A 25,246-nucleotide genomic window follows, 5' to 3' on the forward strand; every position below is an offset into this window, starting at 1 on the left:
CTGGCACTCTGCCTGGCTCCGGGCCCCCCAGAGCACGGGGCCCAGTGCAGTCGCCCCGATTTAATTCCTCCCCTCCCCCAGGGATGGCCCTGGCTGCTGCTGGCCCCAGGTGGCAGAACCCGCCTCTAGTCATCTGGCAGGCAGATATGGGGCCCGCCCACACCCCCGGGAGGGCTGCAGAGGCTGTGCCGGAGTCCTCTCGGGGTTGCGGCCCCCAGTCTGCCAGCTGGATGACAGGAGGCCAGCAGCAGCAGCAGTGATCTTTCTGGCGCTGGGTGCAAGCTGCGCCCAGCATGGGTTTGTTATCTGGCAGGCAGATCAGGGGCCCATAGCCCCGGGAGGACTCTGGCACAGCCCCTGCAGCCCTCCCCGGGGGTGAAGCGAGCCCCCGATCTGCCTGCCTGCCGCATTTGATGATTCCCCATTATAACGACAAAACAGCATTGAAACAGCTGAAGAGTTTCGACGAAACAAAGCGGAACAGTGCTTTTGAAACTAAATGAAACACTGTTCCATCAAAACAGAAGTTGAAGCAGGATGGTGCTGTTTCGCACAGCCACACCAAACACGTTCTGCGGCCTTCCCAGATTCAGAGCGAGTCAAGTACTCTGCTCTGTCAGTTAAACCAATAATGGCCAGTGATCTTCTCCTGTCAGTCTTCAGGAATCCTATAACAGCTGTGTATCTTGTTCGATATATTCTGGGATGGGGATAACTTAAAACCAGTAATGCTAAGCTTCATGAAGTGCTCTCTTGAGACAAGTGATATGTTTCCATCATTTGGAGAAGAAATGGCTGAAAAATTTTCAAAATTTCCCCCCAAACTTACCAGTGACTATTGTTGAGCAGTATGCTCAATATATCTGCTACATCCCATGTGGCCAGAAGCCTACTTCAGCATCAATGGCTCATTCCCTTCTTAGCTTTTTTGTAGAGACTGCTGAGAAAGGGAATAACAGCTTAATGACAATGCTGAAATTTAAAATGCAAAGTGATAGCAAACATACCATGAGATATACACAATCCTATAGTAGGGATATAAAGGATATTGAGCCTATTGACCTATTGAGTCTGGCTAAGATGATAGGCACCTTGATAAATATCCAGGCATGATCTCTTCCATTATTGGCTGTGGTAATGACTTTCATAATGTGAAGAGTCAGCAATGCCAAAGATGCATCTGCGGGCATCTACTTCCAGGACTCTGTTCATCATTTGGACAGGATTAGAGGTGGTATGTGATAGCTGAAAGAATCAACAGTTCTTTAGTAGTGACCTCTTCAAGGCCATCCAATCCTTCTGGTTATACTGTATGATCAAATTGAAAATCCTTCCAACACAGATCAGACAGGCTTTATATGTGAATGTGATTATCGGTTCTTGGTTAATTAATGCAGACTTTTCAATGTAATCCACTTTTTGAACAAAACAAGCACCATCTTGTATAATTATTTAAACTATAAACTCCTTGGCAAGGTAGGAGTGGTATCTTAGATGCCTTGAAAGTACCTAGCATGCTGTGTGGGCACTACTCTAATTAAAAAAATGTTGAAAAGATTTCATTTTGTAAAGTGACATTTGGCTGAATTCTGGCAGGTGAGAATTTCATAGACTGCATTGGGACAGTTGGCGTGTTGTCTCGAGTCTCACTGTTAATCATTGTCAAACTGTTCCTCCCTTTTGCTTTATAGGAGGCACCCAACTGGGCTGTTTCCTATTCTTCAAGCTCTTCATTTTTAGCTCTGAGTTAAACCATCCAATGCTAAACCCAGCTCTGTGCAGATAGGTTTTGTAGTGGGCAGAAACCTGCGTGTTTAGCACTGTCTTCAGTAAGAGCTGCTGTAAGTTTCAGCAAGTTCTCATGATACAAACTGGGGGGGGGTTTGTTCTGCAAGTCAGCAGCAATACCCTTTGGTGATGGACACTAACACCATCATTTTTTAGTTTGTGTTCTGGAGGTATTCAGTATCTACAGCTCAGTTTCTAACATGCAGGGTTTGCAAACTTACAGAATCTCATGCCTCAAAATGAGTTGTGATGGTGCTTCCTTTTTTGAAATTTAGTGCTTTATTACACTTGCTTTAACCTGCAGCCCTGAAACTCTTTTTAAAAACATTTTTATATAAAAGGTTAAAAGTTCCCCATTCAGGGCCTCTGACATCACCATTAATAGGTGTGTCGATCCCTCTAGTTCTATATAGTTTTTATTTCTGGACCTGTTTAGCATAGCAGACTGTTTTGGCTTTGGAAAATTTAGTGACCCAGTGAGTAGAGATAAAACGATACCAATCAAGAGAAACACAAACTTATCTATTGCACTCGGGTCTCTGACATGTAGATAAATCTGGTCTTATGTTACAGCATTGTAAAAAGGTTTGGGCCATATTTAAACACAGTCAAAACTACCTTTTAAGATAAAAACTTCTCAATTTCCCCAGGTGGGATGGGCATTCCAGGTTATAGGATTATTTAAAAAAAACAAACAAAAAACAAACCCCAAAACATTTTAATAATTTTTTGTTGTGTTGCCACCAGGCACTTTGGCAAGTCTCTGGATAAACTCTTCAAAACTTGCCTCAGTCAGACTGAAGTAAGTGTAGATTTTGCTTGCTTTTGCCAACTGTTGTGTTTTCAGGGTTTCCAGTAATGTCTAAAAATGGCTTAACAGTATTCAGAAAAATGTGATAAGGTTATATGAATATTACTTTGTGGTTGTTTCAAAATGGCAAGATATATTTCAGAGGTGAACTTTTTTGGAGTGGTAAAAACTAACGCAAAATAACGCCAGGCAGTGCCTTTTTTTAATAGCTTTTTTCCCCTTGAAGCATAAAACAGGCAGCTTTGTAGACAGCTGTAACACCAAGGTGATTATGGTGATGACTCACACTTCCCTGTAAGACATCCAGCTATCAACACACTTGGAGAGCTGTACCTTTGTATATGCAAGAAGAGTGTCAGTCAGTGCCCAGTTGTCAGCTCTGAACTGCTGAGCTCATAAGTGCTTTGGCAGAAAGCTGGGGTGCTGTTGCTAAGAAAGGAACTTTGATTCCCAGGCTTGAGTGGTTCAGGAGGTGAGTGGTTAGCAGTAGAGGTAAGGGGTCTTGAAGGGAAGAGGTAGTTTAAATTTAAGATGGGAAAGGAGGAAAGCTCAACCTGGTCCCACAAGAAGTTAGTTTTTTAGGAACCCCAAGTGGAATTTAGCTGCAAGATGATGTTCAGATTTTGTGTTGTAATAAAGGCCTCACTATCTACAACGCTGCAATGTGGAATGGGAGCTGGGAGAGAGCCACTGAAAAAGCAAAAAGAGACTATACACACTTGGCCATAACTACCTAGTGTACATCTAAGCTAGTGGTTATGACAGGGGACTGGCAGTTGAGGTTGCATTAATATTATCAGCTTGGAGGAAAGAGCCCGGGATAGTTGTAAGCAGTTCAGTAAAGACCTCTGCTGAATGGGCAGCTATGGTTTAAAAAGGGGACCAAATGTTAAGGTTCACAAGGAATAGGATGGCCGTAATGTGCAAAATATCACATTGTTATGTAAGCCATTGTTTTAGCCTCTTCTGGAATGCTGTACATACTGTGGGACACCACATATCTAAAAGGGATTTAGTGGGACCAGAAGAAAAAGGAGAATAATTAGGGGCATAACAAATCTTGGGGATGCAAGTGGGGAAAAAATTGGGGTGGTTACCTTAGAACAGGGATGTCAAGCATGTGGCCCACAGGCTGAATCTGTAGAGCCATTTCACCCAGATCATAGGACTTTTGTATGGTCTGGAAATTTTTGCAAGGGAGCATTAGAAGTATGTAGGGTAACAAACATAGGTGTGTGGGGGGCAGGAGGGGGTTATCTCAAATGTCAAGAATATGGGGCCATTCAAGGAAACTAAAACTGACCAAGGGAAGTACTCTTTCACACACCATGTAACTGAACTATGTAAATAACGGGTTGTAATTGTCAGCTTCACGGATTGTCACTGAAGTAGAGAACTTAAAATCCCAAGAGCTGACTACCTATAAAGATTGTGAGAGCATCCAGAGATGTTATAGCTAATTTTATTTTATAATAAAATAAAAAACTTCCTTTTGGAAGGTAGATAGACACCCATGTGACTCACAGAAATCAAACTACTAGAAGAAGAGTTTTTTGAGGACAGATCAGTCAACTTTACTGCAGGATTCTTTGCACCACCATGTTGGACACATCTGGAGCAGGATACTCCTGCAGTCAGAGCTGTGGTTGTTCTAGCCCAGAGTTCTGCTTCAGTAGAGCAAGTACTACGTTGGTTTCATGGTTTGCTTTATACCTCTATGTGCACACTTTGCTGACTGAGTAGTGCTGTTCAGTTCAAGAGAACAAAATAGTGGGACCTTTAATTGGTTTGACTTTAAAATGAAGTGTATTAAGTCAAATCTCCCATTGGTCAATGTTGACATGGTAGTCAATAAATTAAAAACAAACCAACCTGTTGTATATCGCTGTTGTCTTCAAAATATTCCTGAGTTGACTTAAGAAACCAAACCAAACCAAGTATTTTTGTCTTCCTCCCCTTCTTCCTTCCCCTCTCACCTCCTTCAGTTTTTAATAAGCGACCGTGACAGAGATCCTCAATGTAACCTCCACTGCTCCAGGTCCCAGGCTAAACCCCTCTGCGCCTCGGATGGCAGAACTTATGAGTCAATGTGCGACTACCAGCGAGCCAAATGCAGGGAATCAAGCCTGAGTGTAGCACATAGAGGTAGATGCAAAGGTAAGTGAATGTCAAAATAATTATACTTTGAGCTGGGGGGGAGAGAGGAGGTCTGCTATCTTTGTTCTAATGCTGGATTCTTCTACCCATTTACCATATTTACCTGAATCCAAGGTGACTAAATTTAAGACTACCATCACCTAATACTTGTATTCTGTACGTGGAAAATCTTATAAATTTGTTTGTTTTTCATATATAAAATCTAATTAGTGAGGGGGGAGGAATTGTCTTTAAATTTTGTCCCCTGCTTCCAATACTGAAGCATGGAAAGAGACAGCAGAGGGGTAGGCAGTAAGGTAGTTGGGCAGCTTGATCCCATGTTCTCACATCTGGCTCCTCCCCTCCCTCTACTGCTTGCCCTTGCTCTGGCTCTGGCTGTACTCCAACCTGGGGCACAGAGCACATGTTTGTTCTGGCCCCAGCCTGCCTGTAATAGTGGTGGGGGTGGCAGCAGCTTCAGCCCAGGTTTTTGCTCCAGCTCCACACCCTGGCTAGAGCTGCCACTGCCACATCCACTGTGACTGGGTTGGACTAGGCTGGGAGCAGAGCAGATGTGCTCTATGCCTTTGGTCAGAGCGGGATCAGCTGTGCTGTATCTAGAGCAAGGGTAAATGGGAGGGGCAGACACTGTAGCGGGAGGAGGAGTTGGGGGCAGAGGTGGCAGGGGCAGGCAGCAGTTGCAGCTTTGCTCCCAGGTTGTGGCTGGAGCTGGAATTGCAGCAGCAGTTGCCTGCCCCCCGCCCTCCCCCCATTGTATTCAAATCCTAAGACAAGGGACTTCCCCTTACCCCTGTTAAATGGTGGCGGGGGACACCTCTTCTTAGATTTGAGTAAATATGATAAGTAGTACCCTACTCCATGAGTAACCCCCCTGAAACTGCATGCTTGTGCTGAACGTGAGTATTGGATTCTAACACATGACATTGCTGTGGGCAGTGAGGGGTGACTGATGACTGTAGATGGAAAGAGACAAAGTGAAGAATATTGAAAATCCAAGGTGTCAATAACCCATCTATTTAACTGTGGGAGTAACTAGGGAAGTCAGGGTCTAACCCCTAATGGGGAAGATTATCTTCCCAATACTGTTTGTAGATGCATAAACAATGGCTAAGTACTAGGTTATCTTAACACTGAACTAACTTAAAGGCAGAGAATTTACACAAGTTCTTTACATAGTTCTCTCTCTTATTTTTTTTGTCTCCTCTGCTGTTACAGCTGCACATGGGAATTAAAAGCCCTGTTTTTCCTCATAACTCAGCATTTTTCTTTCAGCTTCATCATGAATGGAAATTGCAAGTCTCTGAACATCAGTCTCTTTGACTTTACTGCTGAATTAATAATTTGACAAAAATAATAAAGTGAGGTGTATGCTGTCCTAATAGTAGGAAGATGTGTTGCAAGAGAAAAAGAGCACATGAGTGATCACCTAATATTTTTTTCAATCTGTTAAACTGATGAGCGAAACCTACAGAATCCAGTAAGGGTAAATCAGTTTTGTTTTAAGCCTGATTCTTGTTTGGAAAACTCTTCTCCCTGTCCTAAAAATCCAGTTTTAAACTTTAGGCTTCAAAAGTTTATATAACTTCTTTCTAAGATGAAAGCCTCCTTTAAAGTTGGAGGTGAATTTACACTTAGTTTAGGGGAGGCATGTGAAGATAGCTAACACCAGATGTTAAAAATGAAGGGGTTTTCCTTGTGTGTGGAGGAGGGAGATGTGTTCTAATTAATAATCTGTTAATTTTCTTGGCATTTATGAGTCATTTCTCTTTCATGTTTTGCCATATGGCAAGATTGCAGTAACTGCTGCTCTTTCCACAGGAGCAGGACATATTGTTCAGAAGTCCCCCCCCACCCCCTGCATTGCAGTCAGCCTTCTAAACTTTCAAACCATGCACTTCAGAAAACCCTCTCGGGTCTAGAGATTCCTGACTAGGTACACTGCTCTGCGCTCCCTGCTGCCAGAATGGGACCAGGACCCAAGGTTGCTGTCAGTAAAAAATCAGGCTAAAAATGGCTGTCAGTAAAGTCTGTAACAAAAAAAAATATTTTAGCCATCAGTAAAAACACTAAGCAGCCGCAGCTTGATTTGAAGCCCTGACATGACAAATAGAACACAGCAACACCACCTGGTATCTGATAAGGAGTGCACCATCCTCCAAAGTGTTGTTTCAGCCATATGCTGCTGCTGCTGCTGTGCCCCAGACTGCCTGTAATACTTCACGGTTGCAGGTACACTTCTTCAGGGGTCTGTGCTGGGATGGGGGTGGGGTGTGGGGTAGCATGGCACAGTTTTGAGGGTATTAAGGTGTGGGTAGTTGGGTAGGGGATCCCTTATGGGGGGTAGAAGTGGGGACAGTGTTAAATTATTGCTGCAGTCAAGAGTTGCTAACCCAATAACTTTATTTTTATTATTTTTATTTTACTTTTATTTTTTTACTGTGCTTGATGTTAAACCCCTAAATCTGAACCCAGCCCTTCTAACCGGGACCTGGCAACAGGCAGGGCCTGGTAGACGTTTTACATTTTCATTATATAGAACATATACCAATAAAAAACTTGCAGTTTGTTGGTTTAAAAAAAAAATCTCAGGTTGGCAACCCTGCTGGGACCAGAATCACTGCAAAGAGGTACAGGGGGAAGGGGGATGAGATGGAAAGGAAGATACCCAGCTTTGAGCACTAACATGGAAAAAAAAAAACTTGAAGGTATGAGTCTTAAGCAGTGCTCACCCCCAACGGGTAGAGGGGCCACCAGAATGGAACTAGAAGAGTAAAATAAATTTAACCTGAAGCAAATGGCTATCATGAAACATTCCACCCCAAGTAGTTCCCATCTGGCAAAGTTTTTAACAGCCAGTAAGAATTGACAATTTACATCCTAGGGGAGACTGACTGGATCTAGTTTCATTTAGTTTACCCAACATTGTGGGTGGATAGGCAGTCTCCAAATTTTTGTGGCTATCCTGAAAATAATTTGTTTCTACAATTGGGGACAATATAACTTTACACTAAAATTGAAATGTTTCAGTTTTTTCGGCATAAAACATGTTAATTCAGCAATCTAAATATTTCATGGGAACATAATGATTTTGACAAAAGCAGAATTTGATTTTCAAAGGAACTATACCACTAGAAAACTTTTACCAGGTCCTGGTTCATAAGCATCTTAAAATAGTCTCCTAATAGAAGATATCAGGCCAGTTTCATTATAGTTGTTGTGCTTTGCACACCTATGATAGCATGCTGACCCACATGAAATCTGTCCTGTGTTCTTTTTATAGAGACTATACAGGAGTCTTGAATTTTACAGGCACTATCTTAAACTCTTAATGTCACCATCCTTCCTAAAATCTTTCACTATAGACAGGTGAACTCCTGCCTCCATTCAGTCCTCATTGCTAACTTCCATTACTTTCTGGTTTGAAAAACCTAAACGGATGCCTTTGTCTTCTCTCCCCCTTAGCTATCCTTCATCTTTTGTATAAGGTACCAAGACACATTATTCATCATCACCTAGCTGTCATGGTTCATGGTTGGGACTTCTGGATGCTATGCTAATACTAACACTACTAGTGATTCGAATGAAGCAATGTGGGAATGTCCTTGCAATTCCTCCTCCCATTACTGGATTTGAATGCAGCTTTAATAAAGCCACAAAACTTATCGTGTGCTGTTTTGGTAGAATAAAGCATTCTTTATGGTCAAGTTAAATAACTGCTATTGACCCATGTAGATTGGATTCTATTATCTTTGGAGATACAGAAGACAAGATGCACTCCTTTTGGATATCAGCTATATTGGGTACTTCTATGCAGCAGTGGGATGGAAAATGTAGTCCCAGTTGAAGAGGACATGAATGTTGTTGTCTTATTACTAAATAAAATTCTAGCTGTTGTTCACTTTGCATCTGGAGACATTGCAAACAAACTGGTATCTAAAGATTTGCTTTTCCAGTCATTAGAATACCATTGGAATAGGCGCCATTGGAATAGAACATGACAGCTAGTTTATGGTGTACAGCAGTGCTAAATAGTATAACTGAATACTGTATCCTGTATACTAACTTGATATCTGGTTGCTATCGAGCTTTAATATGCATGTGTAGCAGGGTATTCCCTGTGGCTGGAAGCCCCCATCCACAGCCGCAAGGGAGACCCTCCTACATATGCAAATCCAAATTTGTAGATAAACAGGCAGTGTCCTTGTGGATATTCTGAAAATATTTTGTTGCTGAGCTGGTAGGGCTTCCAGCTTCAGGGGTGCACCATGTCCAGCCAGGGCTTGGAGTCCTGTAATTGAGGGGACTTTCAGCCCTAGCATCTGCTGACTCTGGGTTCCATCAGCACCCAGTAGCTGCCAGGACCTAGTCACATAGGGTGCGTCTGTCTACACATGCATTTGCTCCACCCTAGATTTACTGTGCAGTAAGAAACCGCAGAGTACAGGTTTTTGGGTAGGTGTCTACACATGCGAGATTAGGGAGCAGATTTGCACCCAGTTCCCTGCAGCCCTGCAATGGGCCCCTGTCACTACTGGGGGAGCTCCAGGAAGAGTTAGATCTGGCGGGTGCTGCCTGTAAGCTGGGGCAGCAGGTGCTGCCTGCACAGCTAGCACCCCGACTGGGCGGCCTTTGGGTGCGCCGGTGCTGTGGAGGGAAGAACCAGTGCCCCCCCCCCACAGCTCAGGGGCCATTTGCCCTGCTGGCACCTAGCCCCCTGGTGGTGGGAGATGCGGGAAGGCTCTGTGGGGGGTGGTGGAGAGGAAAGAGACCCTTGCCCTTTCAGCCTACCTCTCCCTCGGGGGGGGGGGGGGGGCGGGGATGGCAAGCCGTTTAAGCCTGCAACATTACAAATAGCAGATGTGGTTTAGTTTGCAGCGTAACAAACTCATTTACATGGTAATAAAAAAACTCTGCATGTGTACAGCGTGATTCAATGAAACTGCAAAAATGGCCAATTTTTATCACATGTACGAACACCTGAGGCTGGGAGATTGCAGCTGCTGCAATCTCTCAACCTGATGGTGCATGAAACCCCTGAAGCTGGGAGATCATGACACCTGCAATCTCTTCCTGTATCGGCAATAAGGTATGATGGGTTCTAATGCGCAGTCCCACGATCACACCTGCTGCCATGCACTTGTGGCATGACATAAGGCATAAATTGTTTGGATTATGCATTAGAACCCATTGCACCTTTACCTGGGTGTGTAGAGGGGCCCAGATTGTCATCTGTTATAAATCAACATCGTCATTGACTTCTGCCCAGACAGATAGATTTACACACCAGGGGGTCTGGCCCTGCATATATGAAAACTTCCTAGCATAACTACATAAACACTGGGTTTATTCAACTTTTGTTCTTTTAGGTTTTTAGTGAAAGAAATAGGAAAGAACTAAACAAGATGCACAACAAAATCAAGTTCCTGCATTTCTGTGGATACGTGATATAGCTTTGCACAGTTATACTGTAGTGGTGCCTATAGTTGTTGTTTGTTACTACAGGTTTTTAGAACACAAATGGCATTTTTATTTTAGTTCTGTATGCCATCAGCTGTAGCAAGACATTGCAGCTGAAGGTAAAATAGCAGCAGTCAAAGTGCCTCTCAGTCAAGTGTGTGCACTGTCATTAATGCTACAAAGGGCAGAGTTGTCTAATTTTACATGCAGATTGGATAACTGGGCTAACTGAACAACTGAATTATGATATGACAGTTGGTATGTCTATATGAATTCTGAAACTGCCACCTATCATACTGCCTAGTCTTTTAGTTATATACTTCTTTATAATCAGAACAGCAATTTTTTAAAGGTAGTTTTCTAAATTGCAGTAATTCTTGCTGTATACAGTAGAATGACTTGATTTTAAGTCTCTGCCTTATTTTTTCAGGACTTTTTTGGCAGTTTTGACAGTGAAACCGACTGTTCAGTTTCACTTTCTAGTTCTTCTATGCTTGTCCCACTTCTGTTTTATATTTTTTGGCTATTGATACTGCAGGGATATATTTCAACAAAAAGGAACACTTTTTCTAGGGGGCTAACAAGAAAAATGCAAGATAAACTGTATGAACCTGCCTAATGAGTAGAGGGCTTTTGTAAAATTTCTACCACATCTTAAATTTGGGAGTGACCCTGTAATACTTGGCACTTAGGTGACACTAAGTTTTCTAATTAACAAAGCAAAAATAGCTAAGCGAAGTCATCCTACTAAACCGGCTGTTGAGGCAAACATTATAAAAATACCAGCCTTTGGAGGGGAAGTGGGGAAGGTAGGAGAAGGGGTGTGAACTGGACAGCCCTATTTAAAATTAAGTGGTAAGTATTGATATTTCAGGCACTAGCTTAACTGGAACTGTATTGTGCAACTAAATGTTAAAAAATAGCTTAATGTGGGCACTTCCTAATCAGTACATTATAGCTGGTTATTCAATGCCAAGACAGCTTAATACTGGTGTGATCTGGGTTGGGAAGGTGGGTAGGAGGGAGGAGTCCTGGAGGAGTCATAGATTCATAGATGTAGGGTTGGAAGGGACCTAAGTAGACCATCAAGTCTGACCCCCTGCCCTGGGCAGGAGAGAATCCTGGGCTCATATGACCCCAGCTAGGTAATCATCAAGTCTTCTCTTAAAGACACCCAAAGTAGGAGCCAGCACTACTTCCCTTGGAAGTTGGTTCCAGATCCTAGCCACCCTGACTGTGAAGTAGTGTCTTCTAATGTCCAGCTTGAACCTACTCTCAAACAACTTATGGCCGTTATTCCTTGTTACTCCAGGAGGTGCTCGGGGGAACAGGGTCTCTCCCATTCCCCGCTGGTCCCCCCTGTTAAGTTTGTAGATGGCCACCAGGTCCCCTCTCAGCCTTCTCTTGTGAAGGCTGAACAGGTTCAGGTCCTGTAGCCTCTCCTCATAGGGGTCTGCCCTGCTGTCCTCCGATCATGCAAGTGGCCCTCCTCTGGACCCTCTCGATGCTGGCCACAAATCTCCTAAAAGTGCGGCGTCCAGAACTGGATGTAGTACTCCTACTGTGGCCTGACCAGTGTCACATAGAGGGGGAGGATCATCTCCTTGGCCCTGCTTGTGATGCATCTGTGGATGCATGACAAGGTGCAGTTGGCCTTACTGACCGTGTCCTCACATTGGCGGCCCATGTTCATTTTGGAATCAATAATGACTCCAAGATCTCTTTCTGCCGCTGTGCTTTCGAGAAGGGAGTTCCCCAGCCTATAGGCATGCTGCTGATTCTTACTGCCCAAGTGCAGTGCCCTGCACTTGTCAGTATTGAATCCCATCCTATTCTCATTCGCTTACCTCTGTAACCTGTCCAGGTCCAGCTGTATCCTGTCCCTCCCTTCTAGCGTGCCCACCTCGCCCCAAATCTTGGTGTCATCCACGAATTTGAACAGGTTGCTTTTCACCCCCTCCTCCAAGTCGCTAATAAAGAGATTAAACAGTGCAGGCCCAAGGACCAAACCCTGGGGGACCTCACTGCCCACATCTGTCCAGGTTGAATATGACCCATCCACCACCACTCTCTGGGTGTGGCCCCTCAGCTAATTTGCAACCCATCTGACTGTAGGCATCAATGCCACAGCTTTTTAATAAGAATAGGGTGGGAGACAGTGTCAAAGGCCTTCCTGAAGTTCAGAAAGACTCCGTCCACCATGACACCTGCATCCAAGCATTTTGTGACCTGATCGTAGAAGGCAATCAGGTTGGTCTGACAGGACCTGCCCCTAATGAACCCATGCTGGTTGCCCCTGAGCATCATCCCCCCTGCTGGTCCTTCCCAGATGTGCTCCTGGATAATCTTCTCAAACAGCTTCCTCAGGATCGAAGTAAGACTAACGGGCCTGTAGTTGCTAACGGGTCCTCCCTCCTCCCTTTTTTGAAGATGGGGATCATATTGGCCCTCCTCCAGTTGTCTGGCACCTGGCCAGAGCACCACGAGCGCTCGTAAAGCTGTGCCAGAGGCCCCTCGATAACCCCTGCCAATTCCCTCAGCACCCTGGGGTGGAAAGCATCTGGACCTGCTGATTTGAATACATCCAGCCCCTCCAGAAGTTCCCTAACTCAGTCCTTCCTGACCCTAGGCCTATCAGAGTCTCTCCTGAGTTCATCCTGAATCTCAGTGGGGGAGTCCTGGTCCCTGCACAAAAAAATGGAGGTAAAGACATTGTTAAAAAGGTTTGCCTTTTCCTCTGGTGCAACCACCAGATTGCCAAGCGTTATATATTTATAACACTAGTTCGGAGATTTCTGTGAAGGGGAAGGAAATTGCATCCATTAGTAACAGGTCCAGAAACAGGATAAGAGAGGGCTGTGCACTCCTCCCCTCCCCAGTTGATTTGTGCTATGCATGCACAGTGAGCTCTAGCAGATGCCACACTGAGAGCTTGTGTGTGCACAGCCAAAGGGGGATGCAACCACACCATAATGCCGTCCCCTTTCCCCCCCACCTTCGCCACTGTGGATCCAGCCCTGGTGTCTACCCCTGCACTTGTCTGGCAATGTGAGACTGTCATTGAATGTGAGTTGTTGAGGAAGGGGTTGTCTTGTCAAAAGTAGTATCTTCATCCCATGCAGTAGAATGAATTGTCAATAGGTTTATGCACCTATTATCTTCTAAAAGGTGGCAAAATTGCATAGAAACTAAATGACTGCATTTAAAAAAGCCCACAGGGAAAATGTATGGACTCTTGGTCCCATGACAGGGCAAAAACAGATTTCAGGACAGAATTGAGTCATATGCCATGTTCAGTAGACCACTTAGTGAGTAGTGTTGCCAAAACACTTTTTTCATCCCAGAGATGAAAGTATTTCATTGCATATCACTTCAGTGAAGTATTTTACATGTTTGGGATGAGAGAGAGTATAATTAAAAGAAACCTAATAGCCAGTATTTGCAAGGAGGAAATAAGACCCCTTAACTCTTTATCAGACACCTAAATAAAAGTAGCTTGTGAAAGAAAGACAGCACTTTTCCATTTTCTTTATTACTTCTTTTCTTTTATTACTTTTTCTTTATTTCCTATTTCTTTATTACTCCTGCATCTTCTGGAGTTGATAACTTCTTTACAAGTTAAATACTTTCCTGACTACTATTACTGCAAATTCAGCCCAGTATCCGGGCTTTCTGCCTTTACAGCAGCACAGGAATGATAATTTTTTATTCAGAGCTTAGCTAATGTATGAGGCAAATTAGGATGTTTTTACCTATATTAGATCTTCTGATTAATTAGGAAAAGCGTGTGTGTGTAAGTGATTTGGGGCCAAGGCCCCTGAAGTTCTTCAAAGAATTGCACAGCCAAAGCCAAGAATTGCTTTCTATGGCAATCCACTCTCATTTTACTGTGCTGTCAACTATGTATTTCATCAGGCATGGTGGCCTTTACGCTTGCCTGCTTCTCCATCAAGGACTATGATTCTTCATTCCATTTTATCCTTGCACATGGAGTACCATTTCCAGATCAATCACCTAAAGTCTGTCCTTCCTACTCTTTTCAATGCCTTCTAAAGGATCAATTCTTCTCTTTTGCCTTTTGAATGGTGTTAATAAATAGGTGGCCAAGACTGTCTAGCTATTTTGTGTACCGGTGTAGTTATTGCATACTTTAAAAAAAACTTGTGAACAGAGCAAATAGCTTTATAAGCTGTTATTTCATACCTCTTTTAGCTTTTCTGTTTGTATGTTGCATCTGTTTGTCTTTTAAACTGAGTTTATAACCTTGGTGTGGAAGAGACAAAATCTAAGAATGGAGGCACCATTCTGTCAGCCACTGTGCAGAGCCAACAAGATAGTCATTTGTGCTACGAAGTCCCCTAGGTATGGAGATTCTCTGTGAGAAAGGTACTGCTACATGTAGGGGTGGCAGGATCTGGTCCCTGAAGTACAAGCTTGTGATGTTTTCTCAGTCCCTTTCCAGACTGTCACTCCATTGTTGTTATGAAAAGTGGAAAGAGGGGGGCATGTTATGTAAATATTTAAGTTTGTATTGAACCTTTTGAAGATGGGGAACTTGCTCTCTGACCCTGCATGTAATTGTCTTAAAGCTTATCATAAAGATGTGTTTATCCTCTGTTACTGAGTGTGCCTGACCTATAAGGGGTTAAGGTCCCAGGTGCCAATTATCACCTGCCTTGGGCAGAGGCTAGAACTGATGCCTTTAACCCTTACAGGCCCTGTTTGCCCTGCGACACTCCTTCTTTAGTAACAATGAGTGCATCTACATGAGACATTTACTACACAGTAGACTAATTGCTGTGCAGTATAAAGTGTCGCCATCTCCACATGCGTGGTAGTTAGGGCACAGTAGACTAATTTACTGTGCTGCATCCGGCAGATATAAGTGGGATCTAGTCCTGTCAGATACAAGTGGGATCTAGCAGCACAGTAAATCACTGCACTTAAACACACACGTAGTCAGTGACATTGAAATTAGTTTATCCAGCTCAAATTGAGCTGGAGCATGTTCAGTTGCATTAATTGCACGTGTAGACTCACCCAGTGTAACTGATTTAATCCTGGTGAATGGGGAAGTGCACATTGCACACCTACTCCGTAGGTTTGTTGGAGGTGCAAGCTGGCTTTTAGGGAAGGCACTTTCCCTGAGGATGTGTTTATGGTGGGGGAGGGGGGAGCATCTGAAGAAAGGGTAAGCTTCAACAGGCAAAAAAGGTTGAGGAAGAAAGGATAACAAGGTGAATATAACCAGGGCCATGACCAGTTTGACACCCCTTTCCCTGCCAGCATTGCCTACTTCTGGGCTAGTGCCAGTTGCTTCTAGTCTGTCTGGTGGAGGGAGGGTTGTGAATATTTTGTTTAATGCAGTTTCTGAAGGACTTCTTCCACTTCAAACTTTGTGTTCTGGCATTTATTGGAAGGAGCTGTTATAACCCAGGGTGAATACAGGAAAAGTACATGCCCCTAAATATAACCAAATCCTGGATGAAATGTGTGGTGGCTGATGCTTCCTACATCTTGTATTTCCCCCTTGCACCCTGAGTATATTAAACCTGTATCATGGCTGCTTTTCTAATATACAGGTAAAAATGGCATAACAGAAACTAATTATGTGGCATCCTGTTGGAGTTTCCCCTCCTCCCAGCCTCAGAGCTGAACATAGCTTCTGGGGGCTTTGTGGAGGCTAGTTGACATTTATAGTCAAAGTGGGTTTTGGTTTCCTCTGCAGATGCTGGTCAAAGCAAGTGTCGTTTGGAGAGAGCTCAGGCGCTGGAACAGGCAAAGAAGCCCCAGGAAGCAGTCTTTATTCCAGAATGCAACGAGGATGGATCATTCACTCAAGTAAGACTACAGTCAGCTTGCATCTATCACTTTTTTTTTCCCTTCAGCTGTGATGAATTATTTACTAGCATGTGACCTGAACAAGGCTAGACCTGTGTGGGATAGACTTATTTATTAGGAGCCATGGCCAGCTGCTGGCCCTGTAGCCTATTGAAAACTTGGTCTTCACTTGTATACATAAGATCATCCACCTTTGCTATAATTTGCATTGTTCACCTTTTAAAAGTCCCAGTGGAAACCAAAGACTTAATATACTCTGCAGCTGAGCTCCAAAGTTCCCTTCCCACCCACGGGATGTGTATGTATTACGAACAGCAGAGGAACCCTGGCTTCTGTTCATAGCTTCTGCCAGCACAAGGTTCCTTTGCTCCTCTCCATACCTTCAACCTGTTCTGGTAAGAACACTCCTTTCAAAGCTGTCAGTTCAGACTTTCATCACAACTATATTCCCTTCCTAGAGTCCAAGTCCTCTTTACTGCTTGAAAACTGTTTATTTGGGGACATAGAATGGGTGGATGGAAGAGGGAGACTCTTTCCAATATTGGCTTTTCATAATTTGCTTGCGTTCTGAGTCTTTTGTTTTGGAGCAACATTTCTCCAGCATCCAAGCAGGAGGTCATTTCCACTTCCAGCATTTGAGAAGTGCCCTGGAATTGCAGTCTGCTTAATGCTGTTGTTCCAGAAGGCAAACAACTTAACTTGGTGGAGAAAGCATCTGCTTTTTCACTTGTGTTAAGCTCTAAGGTCCATGCAAGATTAGTTTTCATTTTCATTTCAGCTGCAATGTTAGAGTGACCTTCCCAAATGTGGGTGAATTTGGAGCACTGCTACAAGCTTCCAGTGGAGTTCCAAAGGCAGCCTTTGTGTGGGTTGTTTTGTTTAGGGGAAGAGTCATTTTGGGGAGATAGAGACTAAATTATTTTTACTTTGACCTGCCCTATCACAGATCACTTCCTTCAGTAGCTGTCACAGTGGCCTTGAAAGAGATTTGTGCCTCTGACTGGATCAGTGATTGACAAACTTTTTGAGGTTGCACAGGCCAGAATATGACCCGGCTTGGGTTGACGTGGGCAAGTGCTAGGACCTGGGCAACACCACTGCCTCTTTCTCCTTGTGACGGCATGGGGAGAGCTCCCACAGCCACTGCTCCTCCCTGCACTGTCTCAAGGAGAGAAACTGCTGCTGATGGCCTTTGCTAGCAAAAATCACCAAAGCTCCATGTCCACAGCTGGGATCAAATGGCCCCAAAGACCAGATTCAGCCCATGGGCCTTAAGATGCCCACCACTGGGCTAGGTGATTAAAGCTGAGAAGGTTGGTGATCTTTTGGGCTTGCTGCCAGATTCCAAGCCAGGAACTGGGGAGCTCGTTTCCTGTGTATGTGCGACTCGCCCACGGTCACCGTCTCTCAGTTAGATGGGATAGAGCTTCCCTGCTTCACAAGAGTTTGAGGAGTTACTAATGCGTTATCTACAAAAAGAGCTGAAGTACTGTTCTATTTGTGTACAAAGCATTATCCTCTTGGGAAGGTAGGGAGTAGGAGCAGAGATTGTTAGTGTTTCTTGCTGCCTTGCCACTTCCTCAAACAACTATTAAGGTTTGGCTCCCCCCACACTTCTGTGGGACACTCCATCTGCCCCACCATTACAGGGTTCACAAGCTGTACCTGGTACCTCAAGGTATGTAGAAAAAACATTTAAAGCTGTGCCTACGGCCGAATCGCTGATTCTCCAAATCGGCATCAAATCTTCAAATTCGGATTCAGCCGAATCAAATTGGAGACAGTGATCCGAATCAATGAATCTAATCACTGTCTCCGATTTGGGCTGAATCTGAATTGAATATGGCCCATTTTGCACACCCCTAGTGCACACACACAAAGGGACAGGGTGTGGAGTTTTGGGAAGGGAGTAGTTGCTATCAAGTTCTGTAAGCCGTGTTGTGTTCCCCTATGCATCTTACTCTTCCTGCCTTCCTTCCCCCTGCCCCCTTTGCTAAAAGGATTCAATAATAGTCAAATGATTACTAGGGAAAAGAGTGTTTGTTTGTTTCCTTACCTACAAAGCAATAGGTGGTATCAAATCCCTATTCAGCATTACCACTTAAAAAATTCCTTAATCAGGGGAGGCAAAGGGCTTTTAGCTTCCTCTGATTTGAGGAAGTAAATGTGACCTGAAAAGAAGTCCCCCAAAATGGGATTTTGCTAACATTTGCTAAGATACTCTTTTAATGCTACTCTGGGCCACTGAAGCCTGTTTATCATTGTTAAAGGCAGTTAAGAGAAGCTTTTTTAAAATAAGCAAATATATATGTTCCTTAAAATAAAAGGGCAAATTTTAATCGGGGCTCGTGGTAGAGGCGATGTCTTTTATTAGACCAACTAGATTTTTGTTTTAAGGTCTCCTGGACTTTTACAATCGTTTCTCCTATGCCCGACGAAGGGTGTTTGTGCCCAAAAGCTTGCAAATAAAAGATTTTTTAAATTAAAAAAAATATATATTTATTTATATTTTTTGCAAAAATCTAGTTGGTCTAATAAGATATCACCTCTACCATGAGTCCTGGTTGCTTTTGCCTCTAAACCAATACAGCTACATCCTGGATACCTTCCAGGGCAAATTTTGACATTTAACAATAGTGATACAGGGCTTAAAATGACAGTCATTCAGTCCCCATTCTCTCTTCTGGATTTCTGCTAAAACCCTCAAGACAGAGACTTATGGGAACTAACCAATCTCAACTTGAGTTTCAGTTTTAATCTTTTATTATAACCTGATTCTCCCATTTCTAATTATACTTGTTTTTTCTGTCTCTGTTCCTCATCTGTAAAATGTATGAAGGAGCGTCGTTACCTACAATCTGCTCTGCCTACTTAGAACTGCCAGGGCCAGGGCCAGTCTGACAGTGTGGGGTGTTCCCTTTGTACACTGCATCATAAAGGTGCTTGATGTTCTTTGGAAGCTGTTGGTACTCTAACATAAATGGATTGTTTTTGTGGAAGAACAAGCTTTCTTTTCTTCCTGTAGTATTTGCTTTTTTAATTTTTGCTTGCATGTGGGATTCCATGCACTGAATTTGACAGCATCTTTACAGCATTCACTTACAGTATCATTTTTCTACTTCAACCCTTTCATGTGGGGAAACTGTTTCCCATCACCATACCTGTTGACACTTACCCCAAAGCAATATGATCATACAGATAAAATGTATTGTTCGCAAGAGAGGAGTGTTTGTTTGGATGCAATTGAGAATTAACGTGTTAAACTAAGTTGTGCAGTACTTCCAAACAGTTTGTTTTCATGATTTTTTCTGTACTTTATTATACAAGCATGCCATTTCTTTTCTGTGCCATACTTAACCTGCTGTCTTTTTTTGTTCCTTTTAAATTACACAGGCTCTAACAGGTAACCTGCATACTTTCTCTTGCAGCTGAGTGCCATTGGGCTTACTACCATTGACTAAGAGAGACTTGGATTTCTTCAGGTTTTCCCAAGTCTTTTTCAGAAAGACCTGAGTTTTTTAACAGTTTCAGACAAAGCAATATGAACATAATAGTCTTGCTGCTGCTGTTTGCATACAATTGTGTGACTGTTTATGGTTTGTGTCACTGTCCTTCCTACTTTCACCTTTTTGTACACCATCTTGCAGGGTAATGTACAGGTGACTGATAGCAATTCAATGAGAGCAGCCTTCTTCATTTTGCATAAATTTACTTAGTGCTGTTTCTTCAAGGAGCAACTAGGAGAGTGGTCCCCCAGCCATGTTGTGGTACATACTGCTCAACTCTTGTGCTTCAATTATGTTAATATCCAAGCAGCTGGCTTGATAGTTGGAATAGCATTTATCAGGGCTGTGTTTTACCCATCTTAAATAGACTAGAAGATGTGGGCAAATGGTAGTGCAAGGCTGCTTTGGTAAAATGGTCCCTAGAGGTGATTTCACTCTTTGTTATACCAGTCCTTGTTCTGATAGCGCTTGTGTATACATTGGTGGATTGAGGATTTCGAAAAGGCGTGTGTGGGTGGCATCATTATATAACAACATGCATTTTTCTCCAGGTAAAAAGAAACTAGAAGCTTTTCTAACATGCTAAGGGCCTAGGGTCTTATTATTTGGTTTAAGATTGAAGCAAAAACAAATGTCACTTTACTGGAATGTGCATTAATTCGTATATCATACATTATGTATAAAAATGCAACAAACTAGGTGAAAATAATCAGAAGATTGTTTTTTCTTTTGTCCTGTTTTAATTAGAATTAAATGTATATCTCTTCCAGATTCATAAAACTAAATAGCATTGAGTAACTTGACACTGCATCCATGCTTCACTGAAAGTTATTTCCACACCTGAGTTAATGTTTTTAGGTAGTTAAAAACAGTCTGCAAGCCTGTGAAATAGGAGCTATGTTATCAAGAGCAGCTAGCAGACAGGAGAATTGCAGAAGCAAGAATACTGGAACATCAAGACTATTAAAAAAGGAGAAGGTTGTTAGCACCTATGGAATGAAGAGTTTAAAAGGAATCAGGTAGATTATAATGAACCATGAAGTCAAGTGACTCCTTCAGTGAATAGAATAGAAATGCTGCTGCCACTGTCAGGCAGTTGGTTTTAAATTTTGGCTGGACCAGCAATCAAAGAGGGTGGTGCAACTGCAACTCCTCTGGATCTCCCCCTGCATGTATATTGTTTGTTCCTTAGGAGATATTTCTATAAGGGTATATCTACTTGGTTTGCTTCTTGGAAGCCTAATCGCACAGTGCCTTACTAAGTACTGAATAGAGTATTCTCTGCTGATTTCACTTCACTAGGAGTTGAAAAGGCTAGGCACCTGCTGAGAGCTATAAGTCCTGATTTACTGAAGCATTAGTAAGGGCCTGGTCACACAAGATGCTTAGCATGTGTTTTATTTAGATTGTAGTAAACATTACTCTGCCATATTAAAAGTTAGAGCATGTTCTGAGCAGTCATGTGGCAATACTTACTACGATCTCCCCACCTACATGCTTCATGGGGATCTCTGGTGACCTGGGTCTCTGGCATTGGAGATGCACAGTGGGAGGTACAAGAAGTTGAGCATGGGAGAGGGTGCTGTCCCTGCTGCTGGATCCCACTATGCGGGCCAGGAGCGGTCTGAGGCCCTCGGGGGCGCGCCGCGGGCTGTGGCCAGCAGCCCTGGCACGCGGGTCAGGGAATGCAGGCCGGCGGACTAGAATTAGGCACGGACGCTTAGCGGTTGATTAAAGATTATTTTACTTACACCGTAGATGGTCGCGGTGCAGGCAGGAAAACTTGCTTGAGTTGCAGTTACAGATAGGAAAGAAGAAAAGCGGACAAGAGTTCTAACCGCGAACTCTAGCCCAATCCGGCTGAAGGCTCTAAAAACGTGAGCCCGTCGTGTCAACCAAAGAAAACAACTCGGAGAAGAGCTCTGAATACACTCACACGAAGTTTGCTAGGCCCCGTGGAACTTGCATGCAGGGAAGGGGTTTGTCGAGGGATCGTTCAGCGACGGGGAGAGGCCAGAGGTTGATCAGACCCCTATAGCCTTCTTAAGGTACACGCTGGGTCCGTTAGGCTTCGCAGTGCTTAGAGTTCTTCACGAGACGTGAAGTCCTCCTCCTCCAGATGGTTGTGGAGTCCTCCCTTGCGGGGTTCTCCTTGGAGTTCTCCAACTTGGGCGGAAACCGCTCAAGCCTCTTATACGGCTAGTAAGCCAATCGCTAGCCGCCACGTGGGAATAATTTAGAACTGGCCAATAGTGGGACACAAATTTGCATGCGGGTGGCGGGAACTTCTTTGCACCGGGGTTTTCTCTTTGCAACTGAGAAATGCACCCTGCAAAGAAGGCTCCTCATGGCGGGAAATAATTTAGCAGTGCCAAAGCGCGCACACACAAAATCACACCCTTGGGTTGTGACACCCACCAGTACACCGGGACCAGAGCTGGTTCAAGTCCAGTATTTGGGACCAACAATGAGCCCGGAGACCGCAAGTTGCTCATGTTTATCTCTGTGGAGCAGTCAGACAATAGCATAACACGTGCAACTTAATACAGCGTAGAGATACTCCTCCTGCAAAAAGTCTTAACTTTGCTACAAGTTTTACTTCTTGAGCTTGCAGATGTTTCTGTTTTAAATGCAGTTAACATGTTCTAAGTGTAGCATGCAAGAAAGCTCTAAAAAATGCTTTCTTTGGCATGCTTGACAGCAGGACATCTCCCACAAAACAGGAGTTTCCTGCAGTCCTCTAAAGATCTGTGGTCTGACTGTAGTCACAGATGTTACTGCTGGGGTTTAACATTCATTATTTAGACTTGTTGCATACTGTTTGGAAAAGATTGCAGCAATTTTCTGTTATGTATAAGAGGGCTGGTGGCTGCTTCTTATTGGATAAATAAAGTCAATAAATGAAATCAAAGTTCAAGAGTTTGTGGGGTAAAACAATTGAAGGAAGTGAACAAGACTTGGTTATAAATTCTTCTGGCTAGTGTAGCACATGAGCCTGGTTTCTTAGAAAACCTGCTTAACTTCTGCTATTGCAAAATCAGCCACACTCTCCCACCCATGCATTTCTGAACCATAGTCTCTAGCTTTCGTGAGGAGTTACTGGGGGCATGACACAAAACTGTTTCTTTGTCTTATACAGAGGAATGGGCTGCAATTGCTTCCTCCCCACACTACTCCCTGGGTGCATCTATATGTGTGCTTTTACTGCCAAGTGGACTAATTAGCTCTACAATAAAGTGTCACAATCTACACATGCACCCATATTAGGGCACAGTAAATTAACTCTGTTGTAGGATAGTACTGTTGGGGATAATACTTGCTTCCAAACAAGGATAATAGATGGGGAAAATGTAGCAAATTAGAAGTGTGATGGGAAACTGACTTTCTTGTAAATCATGGGCAGCACAAGCTTTAAAAATATTGCCCAGGAGAGTTTCCCTCATTCCTAACTCTGAGGGACTTTGTTTGGGCCCAAAGGAGGCATTTCCAAGTGAATTCAGTTATTGGCACCCTCAGGGTATTATTTGAATGAGTTTGTGTTGGGGAGACTGCAGTAGTGAGCAACTGTTGATCTTTCTGGATCACGGTATATGCATGAGAGGTCACTAGGACCTTCAGTGTATATGCCTAGGCTGGAGTATAGAGGAGCTGAGGCTGCCCAGACCTTCCTTCCCCCTTTAGACCATTGAGACAGAATCCAAAGGTTGGACCAAGTCCAGATGTTTGATGCCTTGATGGCTGTAGTTAAACGCACATCTGGGAATCAAACCAAGGTCTCCTGTGTGGGGGACAAGGATTTTACCACTAAGCCGCAACAGGAGGTTTGGAGACTGCAGAAGATACTAGGGATCTCTGTCACAGCTTATTTCAGATAAATATTTGGTTACCAGTAAAAAAGTTCCCGTCTAGTAGGAACTATCTGGATGTTGAGCAGGACTAGGAAGTTTAGCCTTTCCTCTGTATAAAGCATGAGTGACGCCAGTGCTGGAATATTCATGTTCAGTTCTGGTGGTTAATATTTCAAACGAGATATTGGAAAATTTGGAAAAGCATAACTAGAATAAACTGAGGCCTGTAAAATGTGATATATTAGCAACTTGAATTAAGAGGCTTCTTATTGCTGCCTAAAAAGTTTCCTGCAAAGTAGGGAGAAATGTCTGATGGTCAGCAGCTCTCCAATATAGCAGGAGGAGAGTCATAACAAGATCCAGTGTCTGGTAACAGAAGCATGACACATTTAAACTAAAAATAGGATGTCACTTTTTAAAAAAAGGGAGAATGAGTAACCACTGGGCAAGCCTATCTACACCAGTGGTGGATTCCCTAGCATGTGGAATCTTTAAATGGCAATAGGATGCTTCTTTCTAAATGGCCTTCTCAGTACAAATGGAAATTAGGGGCTTGAAGCAGAAATTTTCTGTATGAAGTTCTACAGATTTTTGTTGTACAGGTGAGAAACATGCATTTCTAGTGAGAATTTTCCACCACTAGAAATTATTCCAGGAGAGGCAGCAGTATAGACATGCAGTCTGCACTTACCCCTTCTCTTCTGCTCCCTTGTGCATTTCTGAGAATGGGGTGATTCTAGTCTGTGAAAGCATGGGCTGCTCCACTCCTTCCTTTCTGGGAGGATTGGAGCAGTGGGCAAAGTTCCTTGCCTGCTTCTCATACCTGGGGACTCTGGACTAAGAACTGAGCGGTGAGGGGAATTGCTTCCTCTGCTTGGCTCCTGGGATCTGGAAACTGAGCAAACTGAGCCCTGTGGCAAAGTTACCACCTACTCCTCACACCAGGGACTCCTGTGTAGAAAGTGGGCTGGTGCTTTGCCCACTACCCCGGGAGAGCCTCTCCAGCCTGCTTCCTGGCCCTTCAGCTTTCAACTCATTGCCTCTGCCACCCAGCTAGGCATTGCGGGCAGCAAGGGGAAACCAGAGGGGACTGCCCAATTTGGTGAAGAGGCAGGGAGCAGTGTCTGCTGCTTCCCTCCTCTCCCAAACTATTCCCAGGAAGGGAGGGAAGCAGTGGGGCAAAGACCCCAGCATGCTTCTCACACAGGGGACTTGCATCACTGCTTCCTCTGCTTGGCTCCTGGTGCCTGAGTGGAGGCAGTGAGGCAAAGCCTGTGACCTGCATGTTACACCAGGGTCTCCAGGCACTAGGCATTGCCCCCTGCCTGCTTCTTGCTCTAGAAATTCCAGTGAACAGCAAACAGGGGGCAGTCCTGATTCCTGTGCTCTGCTTCACTCCCTGTACTTGGCTCTAGGTGCCTGGGAGCTGAGAAGAGTGAACAGCGGAGCAAAGCCCCCTGTCTACTTCTTACACTGGGGAGCCAGTGGGGAATACCTGCTGAATGGTCCTCCCCTCCCATCCTGGTTTGCAAGGGGGCGGGGGGTAGAGCAACTGCCCCAACAACTTCTCCAGAACAGGATAACCCAGGAGCCTTTCCCTGTAGCTCCACTTGTCCTGGTCTCTGGAAGGAGTTAAGCTGAGGGAAAGTGTTCTAGCATTCATTCTCTTAGGACTGATTTCTGCCTAGTTAGAGACGGCTTCTTTTATTTTTCTCCATCCACTGCCATGTTTAGTTGGGGAGAAGGAGCATGAATGTCTATGCACGTGTGGTTTCTACTGGGAGAGTGATGGTTCTCCTGGTAGAAACTGAACATCTATACATGTCCTAGATCTGTGG

General features: G+C 43.9%; 1 protein-coding gene across 7 annotated transcripts in view; it reads left to right on the forward strand.

Annotated features, from left to right (window-relative positions):
* The window catches only part of SMOC1 (SPARC related modular calcium binding 1), a 203,517-nt gene that overhangs the window by 77,907 nt on the left and 100,364 nt on the right, over nucleotides 1-25,246 (forward strand). For all 7 annotated transcript variants that reach the window (XM_059722911.1, XM_059722912.1, XM_059722908.1 and 4 more), the window contains exons 2-3: nucleotides 4,585-4,756; nucleotides 15,942-16,054. In XM_059722911.1, coding sequence (XP_059578894.1) covers nucleotides 4,585-4,756; nucleotides 15,942-16,054 — 285 coding nt within the window. The remainder of the gene's footprint in view (nucleotides 1-4,584; nucleotides 4,757-15,941; nucleotides 16,055-25,246) is intronic.

This window comes from Alligator mississippiensis, chromosome 2 (assembly GCF_030867095.1).
Source record: "Alligator mississippiensis isolate rAllMis1 chromosome 2, rAllMis1, whole genome shotgun sequence".
NCBI classification, from domain to species: domain Eukaryota; kingdom Metazoa; phylum Chordata; order Crocodylia; family Alligatoridae; genus Alligator; species Alligator mississippiensis.